Source organism: Euleptes europaea, chromosome 11 (genome assembly GCF_029931775.1).
Source record: "Euleptes europaea isolate rEulEur1 chromosome 11, rEulEur1.hap1, whole genome shotgun sequence".
Classification (NCBI taxonomy): domain Eukaryota; kingdom Metazoa; phylum Chordata; class Lepidosauria; order Squamata; family Sphaerodactylidae; genus Euleptes; species Euleptes europaea.
The window spans coordinates 23,134,846-23,157,384 of record NC_079322.1 but is presented as its reverse complement, the minus strand read 5'-3'; the positions used below and the strand labels follow the sequence as shown (position 1 = coordinate 23,157,384).

The 22,539-nt window shown below is 42.0% G+C and overlaps 1 protein-coding gene across 1 annotated transcript in view; it reads left to right on the top strand.

Annotated features, from left to right (window-relative positions):
- Positions 1-16,091, top strand: part of BBS9 (Bardet-Biedl syndrome 9) — a 258,515-nt gene extending 242,424 nt beyond the window's left edge. The window contains exon 22 of the mRNA XM_056857693.1: positions 15,866-16,091. Coding sequence (XP_056713671.1) covers positions 15,866-15,906 — 41 coding nt within the window. The 3' untranslated portion in view covers positions 15,907-16,091. The remainder of the gene's footprint in view (positions 1-15,865) is intronic.
- Positions 16,092-22,539: the final 6,448 nt, after the last annotated feature.

Genomic DNA, 22,539 nt, shown 5'->3' with positions numbered 1-22,539 from the left:
TTTGAATTATTCTTTACACATACACACACACACACACACACACACACACAGAGAGAGAGAGAGAGAGAGAGAGAGAGAGAGAGAGAGAGAGAGAGAGAGAGAGAGAGAGAGAGAGAGAGTCTTTGCCTCTTTCCTGTGTGTTTGCCACCGTTGTGTTGGATCCAGTGCAAAAATTCTGCAAGGAAAAGAACACAATAGCTGCTTGTGCTAAGTCAAATTTATTGTATCCCTACTCGCATTTCAACCAGTTTCTGGGCACTATAATACGTAGGGAGGAAAAGTGGAACGTTTCAAAAGTGGAACTGCGCTACGTTTCTCTTTCTGCTTGTGGATCACTAGACCGAAGCCATTATTTCCCGGTTCTGTTGCTGTTCTTGCATATTTTATCCCCTTTGCTTCAGTCTTCATTTCATCTCATTACATGATTCCAGCCAACCAGGGATCACCTAGTAAATGTGATGGTGCCGTGATGCTTAGGTTTTTTTGGCATTGCAGTTTAAATTTACGTATCTGTTATCTGTATCTGTTATCTGATACAGACAAATTTGTGACTTATGGAGTTGCATACTATGTGGTTTGTGCTACTAGGGTTCATTTTCGGTTTACCCATAATGAGACACTGAATTGCAAAGCTGACAAGTTGGCTGGAATAGTTCATTGTTAATTTTTATACCATGACTTAGACTTGGCTATATACTTAGAGCAAATAAACTGAGCCAGCCAAATACAGCCTATTCAGGACAATACTTCTCGAACGAAGGAGTATTTTTGTTCCTGTTGCTGTGATCCATAAAAAAATGTGTATTTTTTTTCAAATGCTGAAATAAGTGTGTATGAAAATTGTTCCCCTTTGGGCTCTGTCCTAGTGAAAAATCACATTACTATGCTCCTCAAATATAGCAACCGTATTCCTGAAGCACGCTTATTACATTAGGTTCTGTGGAACCCAGGCAGGATAATGCTGCTGCAATTGTCTAGTTTGTGGGCTTCCTAGAGGCACCTGGTTGGCCACTGTTTGAACAGACTGCTGGACTCAATGGGCCTTGGTCTGATCCAGCATGGCTTATGTTCTTTTCTTAATCCACCCCACCCTTTGTACAAGATAGTGTGCAACCGGGTGTCACAAGACAGGCAAAAAAGTGCAATAGCAGCATGTACTTTTTAAAATTCTACGCTTTGAATTAAGAGTGACTCAAATGTGGAATAGTGAGCTAATGAAAAAGGTAGAGAAGAACATGTACCTATTTTTAAATAAGCAATGGAAGTATCTGAGTGTTTCCATGGGGGTCTATGTGAAATAAAGGTAAGATACTTTGTCCGGGCTAAAGGAAACCATTTGAAAAGTCCTGAGCTAGTAAAAATTGTGTATATATTGTGATTCCTTCACAGGTGAGCAGACTCTTTAGTGAGACACAAACATCCTCAAAAACGTAAGGAAAATTTCTCACATTCCTCTATAAAATAAAGCACGTGTGAACTTGGACCATCGCACTGGTATCAACAAGTATATCAGTTTAAGACATTAAAATCATTTCAAGTATGTAATTTGCCATATCACAATATATCCCACTTGCCTTCAAATGTCTACATCCACAGTTGCCAAATTCATGAGCCTCTAGGCTCAACCAGGCTTTGTGTGTGTATAAAGAGCCATCAAGTTGCAGCTGACTTATAGCAAACCCCCAGTGGGGGTTTTTCGAGGCAAGTGATTAAGCAGAAGTGGTTTGCCATTGCCTTCCTCTGTAGTCTTCCTTGGAGGTCTCCCTTCCAAGTACTGACCCTGCTTAGCTTACGAGATCTGATGAGATCGGGCTATACCATGCTGCCTTCCCTCCCCAACCAAGCTTTAGACTTCTGTAATAGCAGAACTTATTTCTCACCAGATCATGTAAACTGATAAAGTTTTACTATTCCTGAGCACGGTAAGTCTGCTACAGTTTTATGGTTTCCTTTGCCCATTAGAAAGCCATACTGTTTTTTTCAAGTGTTACCTTCATCTCTCCCAAGACTTATTTACAGCCTAATTGACTGGCCAATACATTTACATAACTAGATGTGTGTGTAAAACAAATAAAAAATTTCAGGATCTTTCAGCCTCACAGAGATCTTTAGTGACTCAAAATATAGCCTCAAAACTGTTGGCATTAGTTACAGCTATTCCTATACTGAATTTCTCATCTTAAGATAGGTGTATAGAGGTGTCTTATTTGTTTCCAGTACTCAAAGACTGGCAGGTAAAAAATTGAGGGGAAAGGGTGGGTGTGCCAGCATTGTGCTGGCATGTAACATCCCTTCTGGTGAAAACAGGAAGTGACATCATGATGTCAGGGATATTGCCCCCCCCCACACAACAGGACATCAGCACACCTGTCCTGCAAAAGTTCACAGGGGTGCCAGGCTGTGGCCAGCATCCTTAGTTTGGACCCCAGTGATGTGATTAAATTAATGGGTTGAGAAACATTTATTTTTGTTAATATATTGCCCTCATTCAAAAGCTCTGACCACACAATAAGCAGACATTATATGCTAACAAGAGCTTCACAGTACAGTAGAGCAGCCTTCCATATTTTTTTTAAATTTAGCATGCTTTACCCTACAATCCAGAAATCAAAATTTTCACAAGTGGAGGTCATAAGTCTGTACATTTTTACTGTCATATGTTTCAGTCCTAAAGTTGAATGTTTTTCCAATTTCAGTGTTCAATGTACAAATTTTAAGAACAAGCTGCAAAATGATGTTTTAAATAATTTCAATACAAGGTTGCATCAATTAGAAAAAAGTCCAGTATAAATGCAGTTTGGCCCTTTATAAATATTTATCATTAATTCTTATGTATTGGCTTATGAAAATTAACAATTTAATTTCTTTACAGGAAATTGATTATATAAAATTACTACAAAATCCTTAAGTAGACAATGGGAAATTCACATGAATGCTGTAATTGTTAGATTGTCTATATTAGTAACCATCACAAATGAAAGTAGTCAAATTCACATAAGGGAGATCAATTGTATGGAAAACAAATGTGTCAAAAGATTTTGAATTTTCAAAAATGGATGGCTTCTGCCCCTTAAAAATCCCAGTAATCTTCTGGGGGGCAGTTTTGATGTTTTGGAGTACTGTGTATCATCTCTTTTCAGCTTGCCTTCTTCTCTTCCCCACCCCAACTCATTTTGTCTTCTGAGCCCCTAAAATATAGCACTAGCCATCTGTTCCATAGCAAAGCATGCAGAAATTTTGCACAGAGCTTTGATCTACTGCCAAGTCAAGGGACTAATCCAACACTGTCATTAGAAAGGAGAATAGAAGAAGACATCTGTGACCCCCTCACTGAGCATAGTTCTCTAAGAACTTTTACGAGAACAAAGCACCCATTTTCCCATACCACATTGTGATAATTGGGAAGATGGAGGTGGGGTTAGCTACCTACAAGCCTAGTGTATCTTTGATGAGCCTCATGTGTCTCTGACAAGCTTTATGAGACAGTCATTCAGTGGACAATGTCTAACTGGTAGTGGGTGGCATCAGATTCACCTACATCAGAATTTATCCCTTTCTAGAACTTTGCACCTTGAGTCCAAGTGTTGAGCTTTCTCCATGCCTCTCCCAACAATTTAAGAAGAAGTAGTGTTGGTTTTTATACCCTGATTTTCTCTACTTTTTAAAGGAAGACTCAAATCAGCTTACAATTGCCTTCCCTTCCCCTCCCCACAACAGCCACCTTGTGAGGTAGGTGGGGCTGAGAGAGTTCAGAGAGAACTATGACTACCCCAAGGTCACCCAGCGGGCCATGTGTAGGAATGGGGAAACCAACCTGGTTCACCAGATTAGAGTCCGCCGCTTCTAACCACTACACCACGCTGGCAGAATAGCTGCCCTTTACCTGTGGTGCCATCAGGGCTAGACATGGACTAGATAAATTGATGTCCCCAGTTCATGGGCTCACATTAAAATCTCAGGGTGGAGGAGGCATAAGACCATTAAGTCCAAAATCACCTAACTGTACCCCACTGTCCTTTATAGACTAAGGGTTTGGTTACTCAAAAGCAGGATATCCCATAATTGTCTTATGATAAAAAGGCAAAGCCAAAGTGCTAAGGTTTCTATGTAACACACACATACAACTTTCCCATTATTTTAGTGTGAGTGTTGTTTTCTTTTGTTTTGAAGCCAAGAGTGAAACTTATCAAGTGATCAGTTATGGAAAAAAGCAATGTGAAATTCAAGACTGGAAAATATTACATGAAAGTATTATTTTCCCCTGGCTATGGTTTTTAAGCATCTATTTCTTTTAATCCCTCAACCCTTCCTCCTCCCAGCTAAGAGTCAAAAGGAAGAATGACATCAAATGGTCAAATGTTATTGTTCATTATCTCCAGAGGAATTTTTGGAAACCTATAATGGCCTCCCTCTTTTTTAAACATTCCGAAGGGCAGCAATTCATTGAAAGTATTCTGAGCAGGAGAAACTGATTCTTCTGTGAATCCTCTGCCATCAAACTCATCAAAATTGTTGCAGGGCCTTAAATATTAAGACAGATCCCTAAGAGAAACATGGGGAGGGGGTGCTGAGTTTCAGGGCTCTGGTCCCACTTGTGCGCATTTACCACACATTGGCATGGAGCCTACATGCACACAAACTGTTCATGTGTGTAGGCTCCATCCCAGTGACTGGGAATGTTCAAGCTTGAATGCATGTGAGTGCATGCATGGTGCCCCTGTACACTGGTGTTTTTCTTGTCAAGGTTCAATGCAGATTACAAAAGTTGGGAACCAACATTAAATACAGTTGGAACCCATAGTACATTTCCAATAAACAGCAGTATGCCCTCTTTGGGGAGTGTGTATGATGTAGTGGTTAAGGTGTCAGACTAGGACCTGGGAAACCCAGGTTCAAACCCCACTTGTGCCATGGAAGCTTGCCGGGTGACCTTGGGCCAATCACACACTCTCAGCCCTGACCCTGGCTAGTATTTGGATGAGAGACAAGCAATGGCAAACCACCTCTGAACATCTCTTACCTTAAAAGCCCTACGGGGGTTGCCATAAATCAGTTGTGACTTGATGGCAAAAAAAACCCTTTTTTGGGAAATGTATTGGAAGCAGAGCTGGAAGGAAAAAAAGGGAATGAAAACAAATAAAAACAAAAGCTGGGTACCTGAGGTTGGGTGAGAGGAAGATTTATATAAGTCTATGTAGAAATATTACAAATATAATTTATTAGAAGCGCTATGCAAAATTTAAAATTATTTAAAAGCATTAAAATAGCACAATGGCAAAACTTAGGTTGATATCTATAACCACAAACCCAAACGTGTTTCGGCCTCTAGGGCCTTCATCTCATATATATAGAAATACAATGATGTAAACAAATGCAAATACAAACAGTTTAAAACCCAACCAGGTAAGTGAATATGTTGTAAAGTTTATTCTCAATTATTCAAACAACTGATATATTGGGTTGTTGTAGTACTGGTTAGTATAAGTCTCTCGTATATTTAGTGTGCAAACTTAAGAAAAGGTTTTAACTAACCACTGATGAAGGCCCTAGAGGCCGAAACGCGTTTGGGTTTGTGGTTATAGATATCAGCCTAAGTTTTGCCATTGCTCCATTTTAATGCTTTTCAGCGTCCCTCCAGGGCCACATCCCACTAGGAACTTTCTGGTAAATTAAAGGGTCAGTCCACCCCTGCATTCTCTGAACCAATATGTACCAACAAGGTACTGTTAGATATGAAGTTATTTAATGTCATGCAATCTCCTCATAGACCTCTGGATTCATATTATGAGGTCCTGGAATCTCCCAAACACTAATCTAAATGTGCTGTGGTTAGCCTCTATGTCAGAGCTGAGCTGCCTGTGACAGTCAAAAGGAACCACAGTCAGTCTGCAGATCAGCCATTTTGCAAGACCGAATTACTAAATACGATAGCAAAAGCACAGAGGAGGTTCAGCCAGTTGCCTGGTTCAGCCAACGGGCCCATGAAACACGTGATCAGCTCCCCTCATATAGGTCCATAGCTGAAGGGAAAATAGACTCTCCACATTCTAACTTTCATTTGAACTTGGAAGTTGGTTCCAGTGAGTATCTCACTAGGAATGCACACATTTTATTGTTCAGATAATTCATATTGCTTTGCATCTAATCCAGATGCCCTCAAGATGCCCTTTCAGAAGAACATTATTTTAATGGTTTTAACAACAGCTTATTTGTTTGTTTTTAATAATACATTATTGGGGCTTCAGAGATGCCTGTGGAGCTTCAGAGATACCTACTGAGTTGTTGTTTGCATTTTCTAATCAATTCTTTCCCCTCCCCTTGCAAAGATAGTACCTGTCTTCTGTTGCAATGGCCTTATATGTCTGTTAATCAAAACGAAATCCAAGCTCAGCATGAATCACAATACCTAATCCAAAATGCTCCCAAGAAAACACAGTGAAACGCTTAAATCTATACTATGTCCTCAAAAGGCCTAAGCTCAGCAATGCTTTTACCATGAATTTCAGAACATAATTCAGAACTCAACCTCCTGTGGGCTACCTTAGAGCCTCACTGTACCTTTTAATGTAAGCTTATTCTAATATGATGTGTCCTAGCTGGGTTTAACTTTCCATTAGTGGTGTTGTGGGATGAGGGTGCAGGAGAAGGGTGGTTAGAAGCAGGAATCTGAAGTCATTAGCTGGTACCTCATACTTTGGTTGCTGTGCTACAGTGCTTCCGATTGCTTCAGTTCATGTTGCCCAGTGGTTGCTTTTGAAGATGAATGTTCCCACTAGAGGTAGGGAGAGCTTCAAGTAAGCTCTTGAATATTTCTTTGCTCAGGCAGCTGTTTCTGTCAAGTGAATGCAGCTGACATACCATCACCTAATCAAACGGAATGCCAAATTAATCTGCATGTGCAAAAAAAAAAAGAATAGTGATATATTTCAGCTTCTTCCATTTTGGAATCTTCGAAGGTTCGGTCCCATAGTGCTTTGAAGCATTTCATTCAGATTTAGAATGGCTGAAATCTTCCATTTAAAAAATGGCGAGACTTTGACAATGGTAATCCCTTCTGTATATTTCACAATCCAGTTTCATTGAGCCGAACAGAATTCTCCAAATGTTCCCTCTTTAGGCTTGGCTCCTCGTCAACCCCTGTCCACTGGGTCTAAGGGGTCCACTGATCCACAGGGGCACAATTTTGTGGGGTACAGAAGACAACAGTGTATATGGGCGGGGAGGAATGTTGCCTGTTAGCTAACACAGCTATACTCATGGTACATAGAATCTTTCAGTGACTTTCCAAGTGCCCCATAGGAGTCTTGGTTGAACTGAAAATATATTACTGTGGCTTCCCAAGTCCTTCTGAGCCTCAGTAACTGACTAAAATAGAAGTATCATATGACTGTGCAGTTTGATTATGTGAGGATCACCATCTACATTACAAAGGAAGTGCCATCTTGGTGTAGTGGTTAAGAGCGGTGGACTCCAATCTGGAGAACCAGGTTCAATTCCCCACTCCTCCATATGAGTGGCGGACTCTAATCTTGTGAACCAGGTTTGTTTCCCAACTACTACACATGAAGCCTGCTGGGTGACCTTGGGCCAGTCACAGTTCCCTCAGAACTCTCTCAGCCCCACTTACCTCACAAGGTGTCTGTTGTGGGGAGAGGAAGAGAAAGAGATTGTAAGCCGGTTTGATTCTCCTTAAAAGGTAGAGAAAGTCGGCATATAAAAACCAACTCTTCCTCTTCTTCTTCTTCCTTTTTTTTTTACTTCATACTGGTAGATTTCCAAACTTGTACTAGGATTGCTTAGTTTTTTGTTCTCAGAAGTCAGATAAATACCTTTCTGGCATGCAGTCATGGGAAAAAGATTGCTTGCAAAGAAAAAGGAAGCCGTATTTTCCCCTTAAGCCTTTTTGAAGTGATAATGAAAATTATAAACAATAGATGAATTTTTCAGAGACCAATAATTATCATATTATCATGATTGTGGTTTAAGGATGCCAGGAAAGCTGCTATCATCTGGCCCATGAGATAGCTGAGAACTTTTGCCACTCTCCTGTCAACATGGGCATCGAGGACTTGGAGTTATTTTGTGTAATACTGTGTAGGGTGTGAGAATAGTTTTATTTACCGGAATAGGGATCAGCAACCTTTTATCATTAAAGAGCCAAGCAATGTCACAATTCAGAGCAAACAATCAGCAAAGAGCCTTCTAAGAAAGCGTATTTGTATAACTGCAAAGATGCAACTTGGCATTACTGTTAATTGACGTGATGATCAGTAATTCATGAAGTTTCTTCAGCCCAAGCACTGGTCATTATGAATCCTTCATTAGGAAGTGGCACCCATGCCATCTCAGAACAAGTAATAAATATACACAGGAACTCCCTAAATTATTTTTTGAGTGCAGAGTAGGGCTGTCAATTCGGTTCGGCCCGAACTGAAAATCAGCCGAATTTCCCTTGATTCGGTGGTTTTTAGTTCGGGAGGAACCGAACTCAAAACTGGCGGGCAACCGGGGGGGGGCCGAATTCAGCGAGTTTGGGAGTTCGCGAATAAATTCGGCCAATTCGGGGCCGTCAGTAAGCAGCATAACGTTCAGTAAGCAGCATTCTCCTCCCCCGGCCAATCGGTGGCCAAGCTGGGTCTTCTTCTGGCCAATCAGTCAGGATTGAGTACTGGAGGAATCAGCTGATGTGCGGCCGGCCGGGGAAAGAGATAGAGAGAGGGAAATCCTCATGTGTGTGTGAGGGGGTGCTTGTGCACATTCGCTCCTTTCCGTGGCTGCAGGGGGCGCATTTTTTGGGGTACAGACCCCAAACCTTCAGGGGATAATCAGACAGGTTTTCTTAAGAGACCACCCAAGTTTTGTAAACATTGGGTCAGGGGGTCCCGAGATATGGGCTCCCCCCCTTTTTCTTTCCATGGCTGCAGAGGGCGCATTTTTGGGTGTGCCGACCCCAAACTTTCAGCGGAGCATCAGACAAGGCTTCTTAAGATACCCCCCAAGTTTTGTAAACGTTGGGTCAGGGGGTCCCGAGATATGGGCTCCACCCCTTTTTCCTCTCCCCCCTTTTCCATTTTCGTGGCTGCAGGGGGCGCTTTCTTGGGGGTGCAGCCCCAAAACTTTTATCATAGCTTCAGACAATCCCTCTTAAGAGACCACCCAAGTTTTGTAAAGATGGGTTCAGTGGGGGCTGAAATATCGGCTCCCCCCTTTTCTCTTTCCGTGGCTGCAGGGGGTGCATTTTTGGGTGTGCCGACCCCAAACTTTCAGCAGAGCTTCAGACAAGGCTTTTTAAGAGACCACCCAAGTTTTGTGAACATTGGGTCAGGGGCCCCCGAGATATGGGCTTTCCCCTTTTCCCTATTGGGATGAATGGATCACCCTCGAGAGATGCATACATATGGATCTTATATTGGATACAAATGGAATCATATTGGATTACCCAGCCTCCCAGCCCCTCCTGCTGGAACAGAAGACAGCCACAGTAAGACCCCTTTGGGGGCTTTAATCTATAATTTTTCTTTTCTGTGTGTGTGGGGGGGGGAAAGCAGAGTCTGTGTGTGTGTGTGGGGAGGGAGCAGTTTCTGTGGGTGGGGGGGGAAGCCAAAGGGGGCTTTTGCCGGTTCTGCCTGGGGTGTGTGTTCCCCCTCCAGTCTATCTCTCCCTGGTTTGAGGGGGGGCTTCATTTTTATTCTTCAGGTTTTTCCTCATGCATAAGATCAGTTAGGTTATTTTGATGCTTGCTCAAAACTGGTTTTCAAATGGTGACTTAAAGAATGCATCTGCCTGGTCCCAAGTCGAATGCAAAAGGAGAAATTCCACCCCCTCCTGCTCATTATGCATAGCTAGCTGCCTCTGTCCCTTTCCATGGTATGCAAACTCCCAGGTGTCAGGTGTTGCTTTGCACTGTTGCAAAGGTGTTGCATTGCGTGCTTGTGTTGCTTTGCAGTTGTATTGTTTTGCAAAATTCTTCACACCTGCCCTGCCCTTTGCATGTTTGCAAAGGTGTTGCTTTTCAGTTGTGTTGCTTTGCAAAGTTCTTAGCATCTGCCCCGCCCTTGCTCTCATCAGCTGTTTGTCAGGGCTGGCAGCTTTGTGCGTGGGCGGCAAGCTCTGCTGAGAGATGCACATTAAGGGTGGGGGGGACCCCTTTCAGGGCCCATATCTCAGCCCCCCCGACCCAATCTTTACAAAACTTGGGGAGTCTTTCAATATACGTCCTTTGAAGCTCTGCTGAAAGTTTGGGACCTCTAAGCCCAAAAATGCCCCCCCCCGAGCCGCGGAAAGGCGCGATTGTGTTTTTAATGGCTTTATTCGGCCGAATTTTTTTCCCGAACTTTGAATTCCCGCCGAATTGAACGGATCCGACGTGGGGGAGTTCGGACTTCGGCACGTACCGAACCCACAAGGGGAAATTCGGCCGAATCCGAACTGTACCGAATTTTTTTTTTTGACAGCCCTAGTGCAAAGGCATAAATCTGTATATGGTTCGCACTTGAATTACTGGCAACTGTTTGCCTCTATCGTTTGCCTTTTTGTAAAACTCATCCAAGAAGCTCTTCAGTCCCATAAAAAATGGTTGCCTGCCATTCCTTTCACATCCTCACCATTTTAGCACCCCACCTTCCACTCCAATATGTTGCTGCTGCTGCTGCTGCTGCTGCTGTTGTTGTTAATAATGATAATAATAATAATTTTTATACTCTGCCCTCACTCCCCAGCCGAATCCGGGCTCAGGGCGGCTCACAGCATACATTCCAACAATAAACTTAATTAAATACAATAAAACCTCATAATAAAACCATAAAATATGATCTTAGAACATCAGAATAAATAAAACAGGCAATGGAGCTGTGAGTTCCATTCAGGTCTCACTGACATGATCTTTGTTCTGCTCAGATTTGGCAGAGCTTATTTTACATTTGGCACAGTTCCCCAGCTCTTGCAAAGACCTGCCAGCTGAGGTTCTGCAAGGCTTGCTAATGCACAGAAGCATTCAACATTTCAATTTATTTTCTAAAGAGCCACTTGTGGTTCCATACTGTCCTGAACTTTTAGGGTGTAGGAATAATTTTGTCTACTAGAATGTCATGAACTTTTGAAAGCCTTGGTAAGAAGTAGAAGAAGAGAACTTTCTTTGTGTCATAGTGCTGATAATTTTGGTCAGTCACCCTAGCCGTACAAGGCCACTTCTGTATTTCAATTTTCCCTGACCTGGCTGTATCGCCTAGAACATCTTGGCATGGGATCTTTCTTACAGCAAACAGACTATCCAAATGATCAAGAAGACTCAGTGTGGAAAGCGGCTCTCAACATTTATTTATTTAAAACATTTATATCCCACTTTTCTGGTGTAGTGGTTAAGAGCGGTAGTTTGGAGAGGTGGACTCTGATCTGGAGAACTGGGTTTGATTCCCCACACCTCCATCTGAGCAGCAGGGACTAATCTGGTGAACTGGGTTGGTTTCCCCACTCCTCCACATGAAGCCAGCTGGGTGACCTTGGGCTAGTCACAGTTTCTCAGCCCCACCTACCGCACAGGGTGTCTGTTGTGGGGGGGGGGGAAAGGGAAGGTGATTGTAAGCCGGTATGATTCTTCCTTAAGTGGCAGAGAAAGTCAGCATATAAAAACCAACCCTTTTTCTTCAAAGCAGCTGATTGCAGTCCAGATGCTGAAAGCCACTGAGTGAAAATATCTTTCCACAAAGATGGACAAAAATTACATAGGAGAGCTCCTTAGTCTGAAAACCCTTGGAGTCTCTAGAATGTCAGATGTCAAGTGTTTCAAATCAAAATTGACAATGTTATAAAAAACCCAGCACAAATGAGTAATTTGCAAGCTTTTCACTGACCTATCTAGCCTCAGCCTGCTGAGAGACCCTGAAGGCCAGGTGACTGTTTTAAAGGCAGAAGATCCACCCCCACACACACCTTCAGTTCACTGGGATTGATGTGAAACTGTTAGCAAGCTGAATGCAGAGCAATTCTCAGATGTAAATTCTGATGGACTTGCATTGACCGGTAATCTAATATAGGCTGAATCTTTCCAGTGGCCACGAGAATTTTCATTTATTTATTTATGTGCTTCCTTTATAGCCCAATTTTCTCCCTGGGGCTCAAGGCAGATCACAATATATATATAAAAAACAAACAAACAGTTCAGTCAGGCAGCCATACCCACCAGTAAATACTGCAGTAGGACTCGGATGACAGCATTGGGGAACGATGCAAACAAAAACCTGTCTTGAAGCATGACATACCGTAATGCAGAAAGCTGGGCGAGTTACTAAGATAAAAGGCAATGCAATGCAAACAAGGTGATACATATAGTAAACACTGCAACAGACTAGTTTTGTCCCTTATAAGAGCATTAGAACATAAAAAAGCCCTGCTGGATCAGACCAAGGTCCATCAAGTCCAGCAGTCTGTTCACACAGTGGCCAGCCAGGTGCCTCTAGGAAGCCCACAAACAAGACAACTGCAGCAGCACCGTCCTGCCTGTGTTCCAAAGCACCTGATATAATAGGCATGCTCCTCTGATCCTGGAGAGAATAGGTATGCATCATGACTAGTATCCATTTTAACTAGTAGCCATGAATAGCCTTCTCCTCCATGAACATGTCCACTCCCCTCTTAAAGCCTTCCAAGTTGGCAGTCATCACCACATCCTGCGGCAGTGAGTTCCACAATTTAATTATGTGTTGCATGAAGAAATACTTCCTTTTATCAGTTTTGAATCTCTCACCCTCCAGCTTCAGCAGATATAAGCAACCTCCGCCACTGTTCCACTGTACTACAGTTCTAATCCATTCATAAAAGTGCCCTCCTGAACATTTCTGTTTTGCATGTTCTTTGAAATGGGGGGAGGCCTTCCTCTATGAAGTGACAATAATCACTGAAGGTAAAAAGTAGTGATTGAGCCAGCCATTAGAACAGGGGAGGAGGGAAAAGAAATGTTCCAATCCGTAAAAAAAAACCTTTCCGTGAAACAGCCACAGAACAGGGGGGAAAAAATTAGAGAATCCCTGCCTCTGTAATGTTTTTAATTTGAGTTAATTTCCTTGGTTTCTTCCTAGCTGTATAGACTTGCCAGGGGGTAAACATCTCTGATCTATCTATCATTCTGCTATCGTCAACCAGTTTAATAATTGTTTCTCTTGAATAGGGCCAGGTTAAAGACAGTAGAAACTCCTCTGTGTGTGTGAGAGTGTGTGTGAAGTGCCGTCAAATCGCTTTCAACCTATGGCGAGCCTATGAATTAATGACCTACAAAATGTCCTATCATTAACTGAGGGCCATTTTATGCAGTTACCATCTTCATTCCACTTCCTGCATTAACAAATGCTTTGCCTGTTTTTTGTTTTGTTTTTTTACATCCCATGATGTTTACATGCATCTGTCTATAACTGATCGCATTTTATCCTGTCCTTCCCTCTGGGACCTCAGGGCAGCATGCATGGCTCGTTCCTCCTCTTTTATCCCCATAGCTACCCTGTGAGGTACATTAGGCGGAGTGAGGGACTGGCCCCAAATTACCCGTGGCTAAGTAGGCGTTAGGAGACAAACCTTTTCTTGCCCACAGACAGCCTTCTAACCTTAACTTCTTGTCCACAACAAGGCCCTTCCTAACATGGACACAGAGTCTGGGACGAGGACCTGCAGCAGACCGAGATGCCAGCTCTGTCCCCGTATTCACTCTGACAACACAATCACCAGACCGAATAACACCAGCCATACCATTCCCTTGTTCATTTTCCAACATTATATACACTATCAGATGTCAGCAGTGCCCTTCCACTCTCCACATCAGACAAACAGGTCAGTCCCTTGGTTCTTGTAGGTTATCCGGGCTGTGTAACCGTGGTCTTGGAATTTTCTTTCCTGACACTGTCCTTCAGTGTTACTACTCTGAAGATGCCTGCCACAGTTGCTGGCGAAACGTCAGGAAAGAAAATTCCAAGACCACGGTTACACAGCCCGGATAACCTACAAGAACCAATGAACTCTGACCGTGAAAGCCTTCGACAATAGGTCAGTTCCTGTCCAAAAGAATAAATAGACATAAATCTGACATAAAAAACCACAACACTCAAAAACCAGTGGAGTTTAATCTTCCAAGTAATCCCATTGCTGACCTGAGTGACAATCCTCAAGCAGAGAAGTTTCAACGGAAGATTGCAATGAGAGATTGTCGAACTTGAGTTAATTCACAAGTTCAGAACAATTGGACCTTCATGGGCTGAATAGAGACATAGGCTTCTTATCTTACTACAAATGCTAATTTTCTGCCCCCAGGCATTTCCCCTCTGTTCTAATCAAGCTAATTACTACGTGCATTGCACCTCTGCATCTTGAGTTCCTTCTTTGCAACAGCCCTCCCCGCTTCTTACTGGAATATAAGGACTCAGAGATCTCCATTCCAACTTGTATGTGACGAAGGGACCTTTGACTCTTGAAAGCTCATACCCCAAAAATCTTGTTCGTCTCTAAGGTGCAACTGAACTCAAATCCAGCTGTTCCATGGCTGAGTGTGGATTTCAACCCGGCAGTCACCAGGCCTAGTGTAATTCTCTAAGCACTACATCATGCTAGCACAACCAGCATGCTCATGCCATTGGCCTTGGGGGAGTGGGCTGATGTGTGGAGGAATCAAGACCTCCCTTTCACCCAGATCCTGGGTGATCCTCATTATATTTGTGTATTATTGTGGTAAGCTTATTATTGATTGTGAAAGTATCTTTTATTGTAGATTTAGTTTCATAATTCTCAGTTGCTTTGAGGACTGAGACTCATATACGGAAACATGAACTGATGCAACCTTTCCTGACGAGTGTATGTTTTGGATTTTTAGTTTTGGAACCAGATCTTTCTTTTCTTTCCTGGCCACTTTCTGAGTTGTCTTTGTGTTCTTTCACTCTGTTCTTTGGCACTTCCAGCTCTTCTCAATGTATTATGAGTAGCACACTTAATTAACCTGTGGCTTGACTCTCTATTCCTGGTCACTAATGAAGTGTCGAAATGCGACAGGAGTGTATCATGATCCCTTCGGTCACCTCAGCATGCCCTAACAGCGCAGAACAAAAGGGAGCCCCTGCCACAGTGACCTCTGCAAATCCACCCCACCTCTCCACATGGTCATTTTGATTGTCTTTTGGAAAGCAGACTCTCTGGAGAAAGGAACCTCACAGACCCCGAGGGAATGAATGCTCGCCGAGACATCACTGCTTTGGTCTTTTGTGCTGGTGAACTGGGACTTCTGTGTTCGCCTTTGGGGGGCTTTGCAACTCTGCTTCTCTAGTCTCTGGGCAAAGTTTGTTCAACTTCTTAACACCCACTTAGTCCTGTATCCAAATTCTTAAGCACCCCAAACTCAATGGTTGGGGAGGGGAAACAATCTGAATCAAGCCATTCACAGTTCATAGAGTCCAGCTTATCTTCCAAAGGCAACTTTATTCCCCTTTCTTGCCCTGTCAACATACTCAAAGAAGGAATTAATGGAGAGGTGATTGAAAGGAATGCCCCCCCCGGAGGGGGGGCTAATGGTTTGGTACAGACATTTCTCCAAAAGCGTCTGCTATGAAAAAACGGTGCTTTAAAATACACCCCTCGAAATAAGTTTCAGTCCTCCATTGTCTTACCTTCTGAGGTTAGTTACACTTGGTCAAAAGAGCTGAATTGCACATGTAAATGCCTGTGTAGCTTGCAGAGTAATGGAATATCAGGAAATTAAATTACTGGAAAGTATTGGCTTTAGTGATTCACAGGACTTTGGCAAACGATAGAATTGCAAAGTATTAACATTGAGGCTGCGAGGTATAACTATGTGTAGTCATAATCTTCCTTTTTCTTTCTTTCTGTTTCTCTCTAGATTTGCCACAGGATGAATTACAGGAAGCAGAAAAGCCATGAAAAGCTCAAGAGAACCCTCAGGAGGATTTTTAAATCTGTGCATTTACCATCCAGCAGGACCAATTTATTTTCCGCTGTAGCGAACACAGCCGACCTCAAGAAGAAAGTCCAATAACAGTGCAAAATACTTCCAGCTACATCCACTCACCTGGCTCTCCTTTTACCAGCTACAAATCTTTTGGCATGCTTGTTCATTACCAGGTTCTGGGATGCTTAGTAAAGTGGAGGAGTAAGCAGACTTTAAGAATGCTGATAACTGATCAAGCACTTTTTAGAAAATTGAGATGACTAATCTCTTACACACAAAGCATATCTCATTTTAAAAGTCTTTCATGCTCTGTCTTTCAGGGAGTTTGTGAAGTCCCCTTCCATCTATGTTACAATTGATAAATTGTATTTTCTTTTCTTTTCCTTCAGCTATTAAACTGTGCGGTTGAATTTATCATTAAAAATCGTAAATGATCCATCATATTTCTCATTCTAACTATTAGAGACCTACTCTTAAGTGATGTTTTGTAGATCCTATATATTTACTTGATATTGTTTTCAGCGCCTCTGTTTATGGAAAAAGATGTACAGACAGTGAAATATGTCTCATCCCCTGTATTTGTTGTATGTTGTTCTATTCCAGGTGGTTTAAGGAAGTACGATTGATTGTTTATAAAGGATGAAGTGTTTGGAGGTTCTGACATCCTGCCACTTAAAAATAAGGTCAATAGTTTAGTCAATGCCATTTCAGCTTGGAGCAGATATATGCAGAAATCCAAAACTGGATGAATTTTGAGCATCCCACTGAGTCGATTCAGAGGGCAGATTTGATTTTAGCCATACATCTTGACTTCAAAAAAAATGTATATACTTCTAGAATCCCAAAATGTCAGGGTCAATCCTAAAAAGTTAGAGTTTTGTTCTGAAAAGCAGATTTTGTACAACCTTGGTTTTGGGGATTGGCTTTATTGGATATGGTTTCTGTATGCCAATAGAAAGCATGTAAAAGGACGATTGCAGCCAAGATGAGCAGAGTGTTAATTCAGAGAGGTGTCCCATTGTCTGAAAATAACTCAGGCCTGGTTCCAATACTACATGCTTCAATCAAAGCATATGCTTCTCTTTTTGTTTTGGTCTAGCTGTTTCACCACATCAGATTACAAAACCTCCGCTTCTTTGGCAGCACATGCTGCATGAATTCTTAGCTTTGACCTTAGCTCTTTCTGGTGGGGATACAGAAGGCAAAAATCTCCAATTCTCTTGGCACCTTGACTTGACTGTCTTGGCAAACTTTCCTGCATTTTGCAGTGAATCAGCAGGGAAGTGCTAGCAAGTGTTTCAGTTAGCAGGTTAGGGGCATAACATTATTGCAAATTGTTTTGGCATCTAGTTTATGTGCACCCTGTCTCCCTTGGAGATTGTTATCATTTACCAACATTATAAATTGAACTACAGTAGACCCTCACCCTTCATGGGGAATGCATTCTGAGAATCATCTTGAATGGTAAAAATCTGTGATTTCTGGGGCGGAAGTCTGCTGCCTCTTAGTAGCAAAACAGCCACGTTTCCCGCAAAATGTAACAATGTAATTGCATGGCGGACGTAAAAACGGGCTCACATGGTTGGAGCAGGGAACGTGAATTGTAAGTCTTTAGTCCACAAACGGCAAGGGTCTACTATATCACCTATTTTCACAATAGCTAATTGCTAGTGACCGCATTTTATTTGGTTTGTGGTCCAAAGTAATTCTTCCAGCCACATATCTTTAAAAGGACCAAATTTCTTCTTATCGTTCTGTGAAGTAATTATAGTCCCGTGTGGCCCTGTTTGTGTCCCTATAGCATAATTGTGTTGTAAATTCAATTGAACAGTGCTCTTATTGGTATGTCTAGGCATGTAAAGGTTTCCTAAGTAATCAGGCTACTGAGGGCATCTATCAAGGGTGGGCGCCTACCTCAAAGCGCCTACCTTCTTTTTACCAAGCCCTAAATACTATGAGCACTGGCTGGCCAGAATCAATTACTATAAATCCCATTGATTTTTGTGGAAGTGAGCTAAGCCCATGCATAACTTTCCTGCTGAAATCAGTGGGACTTCAGTGCTTGACTGTACCCAGTTTATCTTCCATTTCAGTCTGGTAAAAAGTAGATACATGATACAATTTTATATTGCTGCCCCCCCCCCCCACTTCTGCAGGATTAGGTATAATTCCAGGTCATCATGTTCTCTGTAAAATCTTAGGGAACCTCATAAGAAGCTAACAGTTCTTTGTGATGTGGGTATTGGAATAGAAAGAAATAATGTTGTTCTCTTCCCTGTTGCCCTGTTCCCTGTTGCTCACATCGACTCGTTTGGAGTGCGCTGCTGTGTCATCATCTCTCCCTCCACCCCATCCCAAATATCCATCTCCACTTTGTGTTCAGTATTCAGCATCACTTTTTGCTACTGTTGATTTTGTGTTCTCCTGTAGCAGCTCTTCTCTGGAGAGAGTTGTATTGTCCGTCTCCTTGCAAACTTTGATTCTTTATAGTAACTATAACAATGCATGTTGCTGTTAGACTCTTGGCTAGCCACTTGATCATCTTTTGGTTTCTATTTTTCTGCTCATCTGTGGTTTCTGAAGCCTGAGGAGTGTTGCTTTTTAAAGCAGGGTGAGATGTATTCGGCATATCACTGATGCAGAAAATTTGCATAACGCTAATTCTAACATTTGGGTTTGAAGTCACAGTTTAGTGCTGGCCTCAGATTTTGTTCTGATGTCGGAGGATGGTTTGAATTAGAGCATCAACACACTTTAGGCAAGCTTTTTATTTGTGGGCTGTGTGTGCGCCGAAGTAGAAAGAACAGTTTTAACACGGCTGTCATAATTTAATTTGTATAGAATGTGAAGGGCCTCGTCACAGTGGTAGGTGTAGGGCCCAGATTTCATGTTGGTTTCCTTTCTGGTCCTTTCTTATTCAGTTTCCTGCAGAAAGCGAAGGTTGGAAACTGCCACAAAATGCAAATGTATCTATTAGAAGAATGCATGTGTACCCCTTTGTGCTCTCTCTCTCTCTCTCTCTCTCTCTCTCTCTCTCTCTCTCTCTCTCTCTCTCTCTCTCAATTCTTTTACAGATAACTCTGATGAAATGTCCAAATTTCTGGTTCTTTGATGGCATTTTTGCAGTTACAGTTATTTTAAAACAATAATTAGGCTGTTTGATTTCCTCTTGAGAAAGCTTTTTAGAGATGTAAATTTCAGTGTATTCAGAAAAAATAGGTCGGTCTCTCTCAGAAGGACCAGTAAAAACTAGTAGTGGTAGTAGCAAACCAACGATACCCTCCCTACACTCTCCTAGCTTTAGAAGAAAGGGGATGAAGAATGTGGGAGAGAAAAGGTCTGTTAGTTTGGTTTTGGTTCCCTTTAAATTGATAAACCTGTATCTGGTCTGTATCATCTTATACTGCTGATAGGGCCTCACACGACTGACTGTTCCTTTTTACAAGAAACATTCCCTGTGCTGGCATGTAAGGAGAAAGGATTCTACGCTAACTTTCCCCTTCACTTTTTAGGTTTTTTTTATAGTACGTTGCATCATATAAGCAGATGCTTATGTGATGCAATGTACTGAATTGGTATAATTCTGATAAGACTGAATTGGTATAATTCAGAGACAGATTTACTTCCTCCATTGTTAAGTCACTGTTTTGCCCAACTATTCATGACGTTCACTCTCAGAGTTCCCACTTAAAACTGAAATGCAGTCATGAAAACATGTCATTTGCCATTGCTACGACAACATAGCCCTTACCATTTGGGAAATGTATGTTTTTCATATACCCCTCATATCGGTATATATTAGTTTTCAAAGAGCACTACAGTATGTTTAAATGCAGGTAGGCCATAGCCACCTTCAATTAAAAAGTTTATTACTTAAGAAAATCAGAATCACCAGGCATTTCAAACATTAATACAATTATGAGATTCCTAAAGTTGGCTTTAAAATAGGCCCCCTTTGTCTTAAGAGAACATGAAAAGTCAGCTGTAAGATTTTAAAAGCTGGAAGTCTACTTTCCACAGCTCAAAAGGCTAGCAACCTGCCTTGATTGTGCTCAAGGACATAGGAGAACAAAGAAAGTAGGGACCAGGTTTTTATTCCATAGCTACATTGTACAGCAGGAAGCTCTGGGTGAAGATGAATCTGCAAACAGCCTCCTGGGTACTGGAGTACTAACCTTTAACCATGAAAAGCTGCCTGTTCTTGGCAAAAAGTTCTCCACTGCTGCTGGCAACATCGGCCAATTAATGTCTCCACAGCAAGTTTGGAAAAACCCCATCAAAGCTCAATAACTCATAAATGAAGTCTGAGCAAGGCAACTGCAGCTGTGTCTGGTAAGGACTGATTAAAATATAAGGGGGAAATCAGGAGGCCAAGCAGGGTCAGTGCGAACGGCGTGAGAGGGCCCTTTGCTGACAGTAACTGGGCTTCTCTCCCTAAAATGGAATCCAGAGCTTTTAAAAATGGAACCCAGAACATCACACAAGCCACTATAGGCTCATTTTATCACATACATATCATCCTTATTTTATATGATATTGAAAAATTCCATATGGTGTTCATTCCCATTTGCCTATATTGTGATATGTGATTTGAAATTCCTGTGGAAATGAAGGATGCAGTCCTTCACAAACATCTGTGCAAACGTACACGTGAGGCTTGCACAACATGTGACTTCTGGGCTGCACATGGTGCACCAGCTGTGTCTTGAGGATTACCAGGTACTTGATGGCTGGGCAACAGAATCTATTGAGCGCATGGCAAGCTTCAGGACATGGCCAGTGTTGCCACGTCTACTTCAATGGCCATGGTTTATGCAATCCCGCCTTACGCTATAAATAGGAATTTTGCAAGAGCACAGATACAGCATGCCGTTATGCAACTCCCATTCGTATTTGTGGGGATTTAAAGGACAATTTACTAGCACAGAAACTTTTATCTGCAGTATTTATAACAGAAGGAATTACCGGACGAAAGTACGAGTAGTAATAAAGGATGAAGTCTGTGTACCTTGTGATAAAATGAAGCAATCCTTTAGGCAAATTCTTTTAATATGCAAGGGACATTTGGACTAAGGGATCAAAGGCCATTTTGGTTTCCCATGATCACAAAAACTATAGTGTAATTGAACAGATACCACAATTTGCTGTTTATTCCAACAGCATAACTGAACATCCTCCAGCATAATATCAGTTACAATGTGATTATTTTGACTGCCAAAAAATAGGAAAAAAGCCAAATGACAAGCTGTGTACAAAAAAGCCAAAAAATAAATAAAAAAATTCAGCGTGCTCATTTTGGAGGGCCAGATGTGCAGATGTCAGCACCCAAGTTTCTGAAGCCAATGACGAAAACATTGCTGACCGTGTCGAGCGTGAGACTCTGGAGCAATATTTAGTCAGCAACAGAAGGTCTGTAACCTAATCAGGAGGTCTCTAACCCTTTAAAAAAAGAGAGATTTGGTGTAAATAGAATTTTCTTATGTAGTGTCTTAGTTAATTATATATATTTTAATAAGGAATACAAATGTAAAAACTTTTCTGTTAAAATCAGACAAGCTTTAAATATGCAGAATGGATGTTACATCATCAAGTTATTTAAAGAGTATGTTATATTTTTATGAGATGATTGGACCAAAACAAACTTTTGTCTTTGTCCGAGCTATTATGAGCATGTGTAAATGTAATATTGTGGGCACAGTATGGTAACTTCTAGCCGGTCCATCAGTGATACTAACTTGACCTTTTTTTAAAAAAAAGCTCCTTTAACTTTCTACAATTTTAAAAGCATTTTCTAACTTGCATCCTTTGACAAAAATGTCCTAGTCAATTTTTGGGGAGGAAAGCGGAAAATACTGTAGAACCATTAGTTCTTGTAGGTTATCCGGGCTGTGTGACCGTGGTCTTGGTATTTTCTTTCCTGGCATTTCGCCAGCAGCTGCTGGCGAAACGTCAGGAAAGAAAATACCAAGACCCGGTCACACAGCCCGGATAACCTACAAGAACCAATGAACTCTGACCGTGAAAGCCTTCGACAATACTGTAGAACCAGTTTGCCAACCCACAACCCTAGTAAGCCCAGACAATCACATCACAGTTGGTAAAGTGTCACTGACCCAGAGAACCTAGTTTATAAAAACCAGTTATATTGAACCATTTAGATCAATGGTTCTCAACCTTTTTCCGACCGTGGCCCCCTTCTGACCTTGTTTCCTTCCTGTGGCCCCCCTGTCCTACAGGTAGAAAGGCAACTATTTAAATGTTTTGTTTGTAAATAGCCAAGGAACAAAGAAGCATAAACAGCCACACAAAATGCACACATGCAGTTCTTATTGGGAAACATATTTACAAAAAATACCCCACAAAAAGGGAATACAACAATGTTCACATACAAGCGCAGCGGTGGAGTGCGGAAGTGGGAGAGAGAAGGAAGTGGAAGAGATGTTGCCACAGAGTGCAAATGGCGATCTATCCACTGGGAAGCACGGTCACTTCTCTGTTTTCTTCACTTCTCACTTCCCTCTGTGGCCACCTAGTCTCGTGCCGTGGCCCCCCATTTATGCAATTTTCACCTGTGGCCCCCTTGGAATATCCTGGGGGACCCCCGG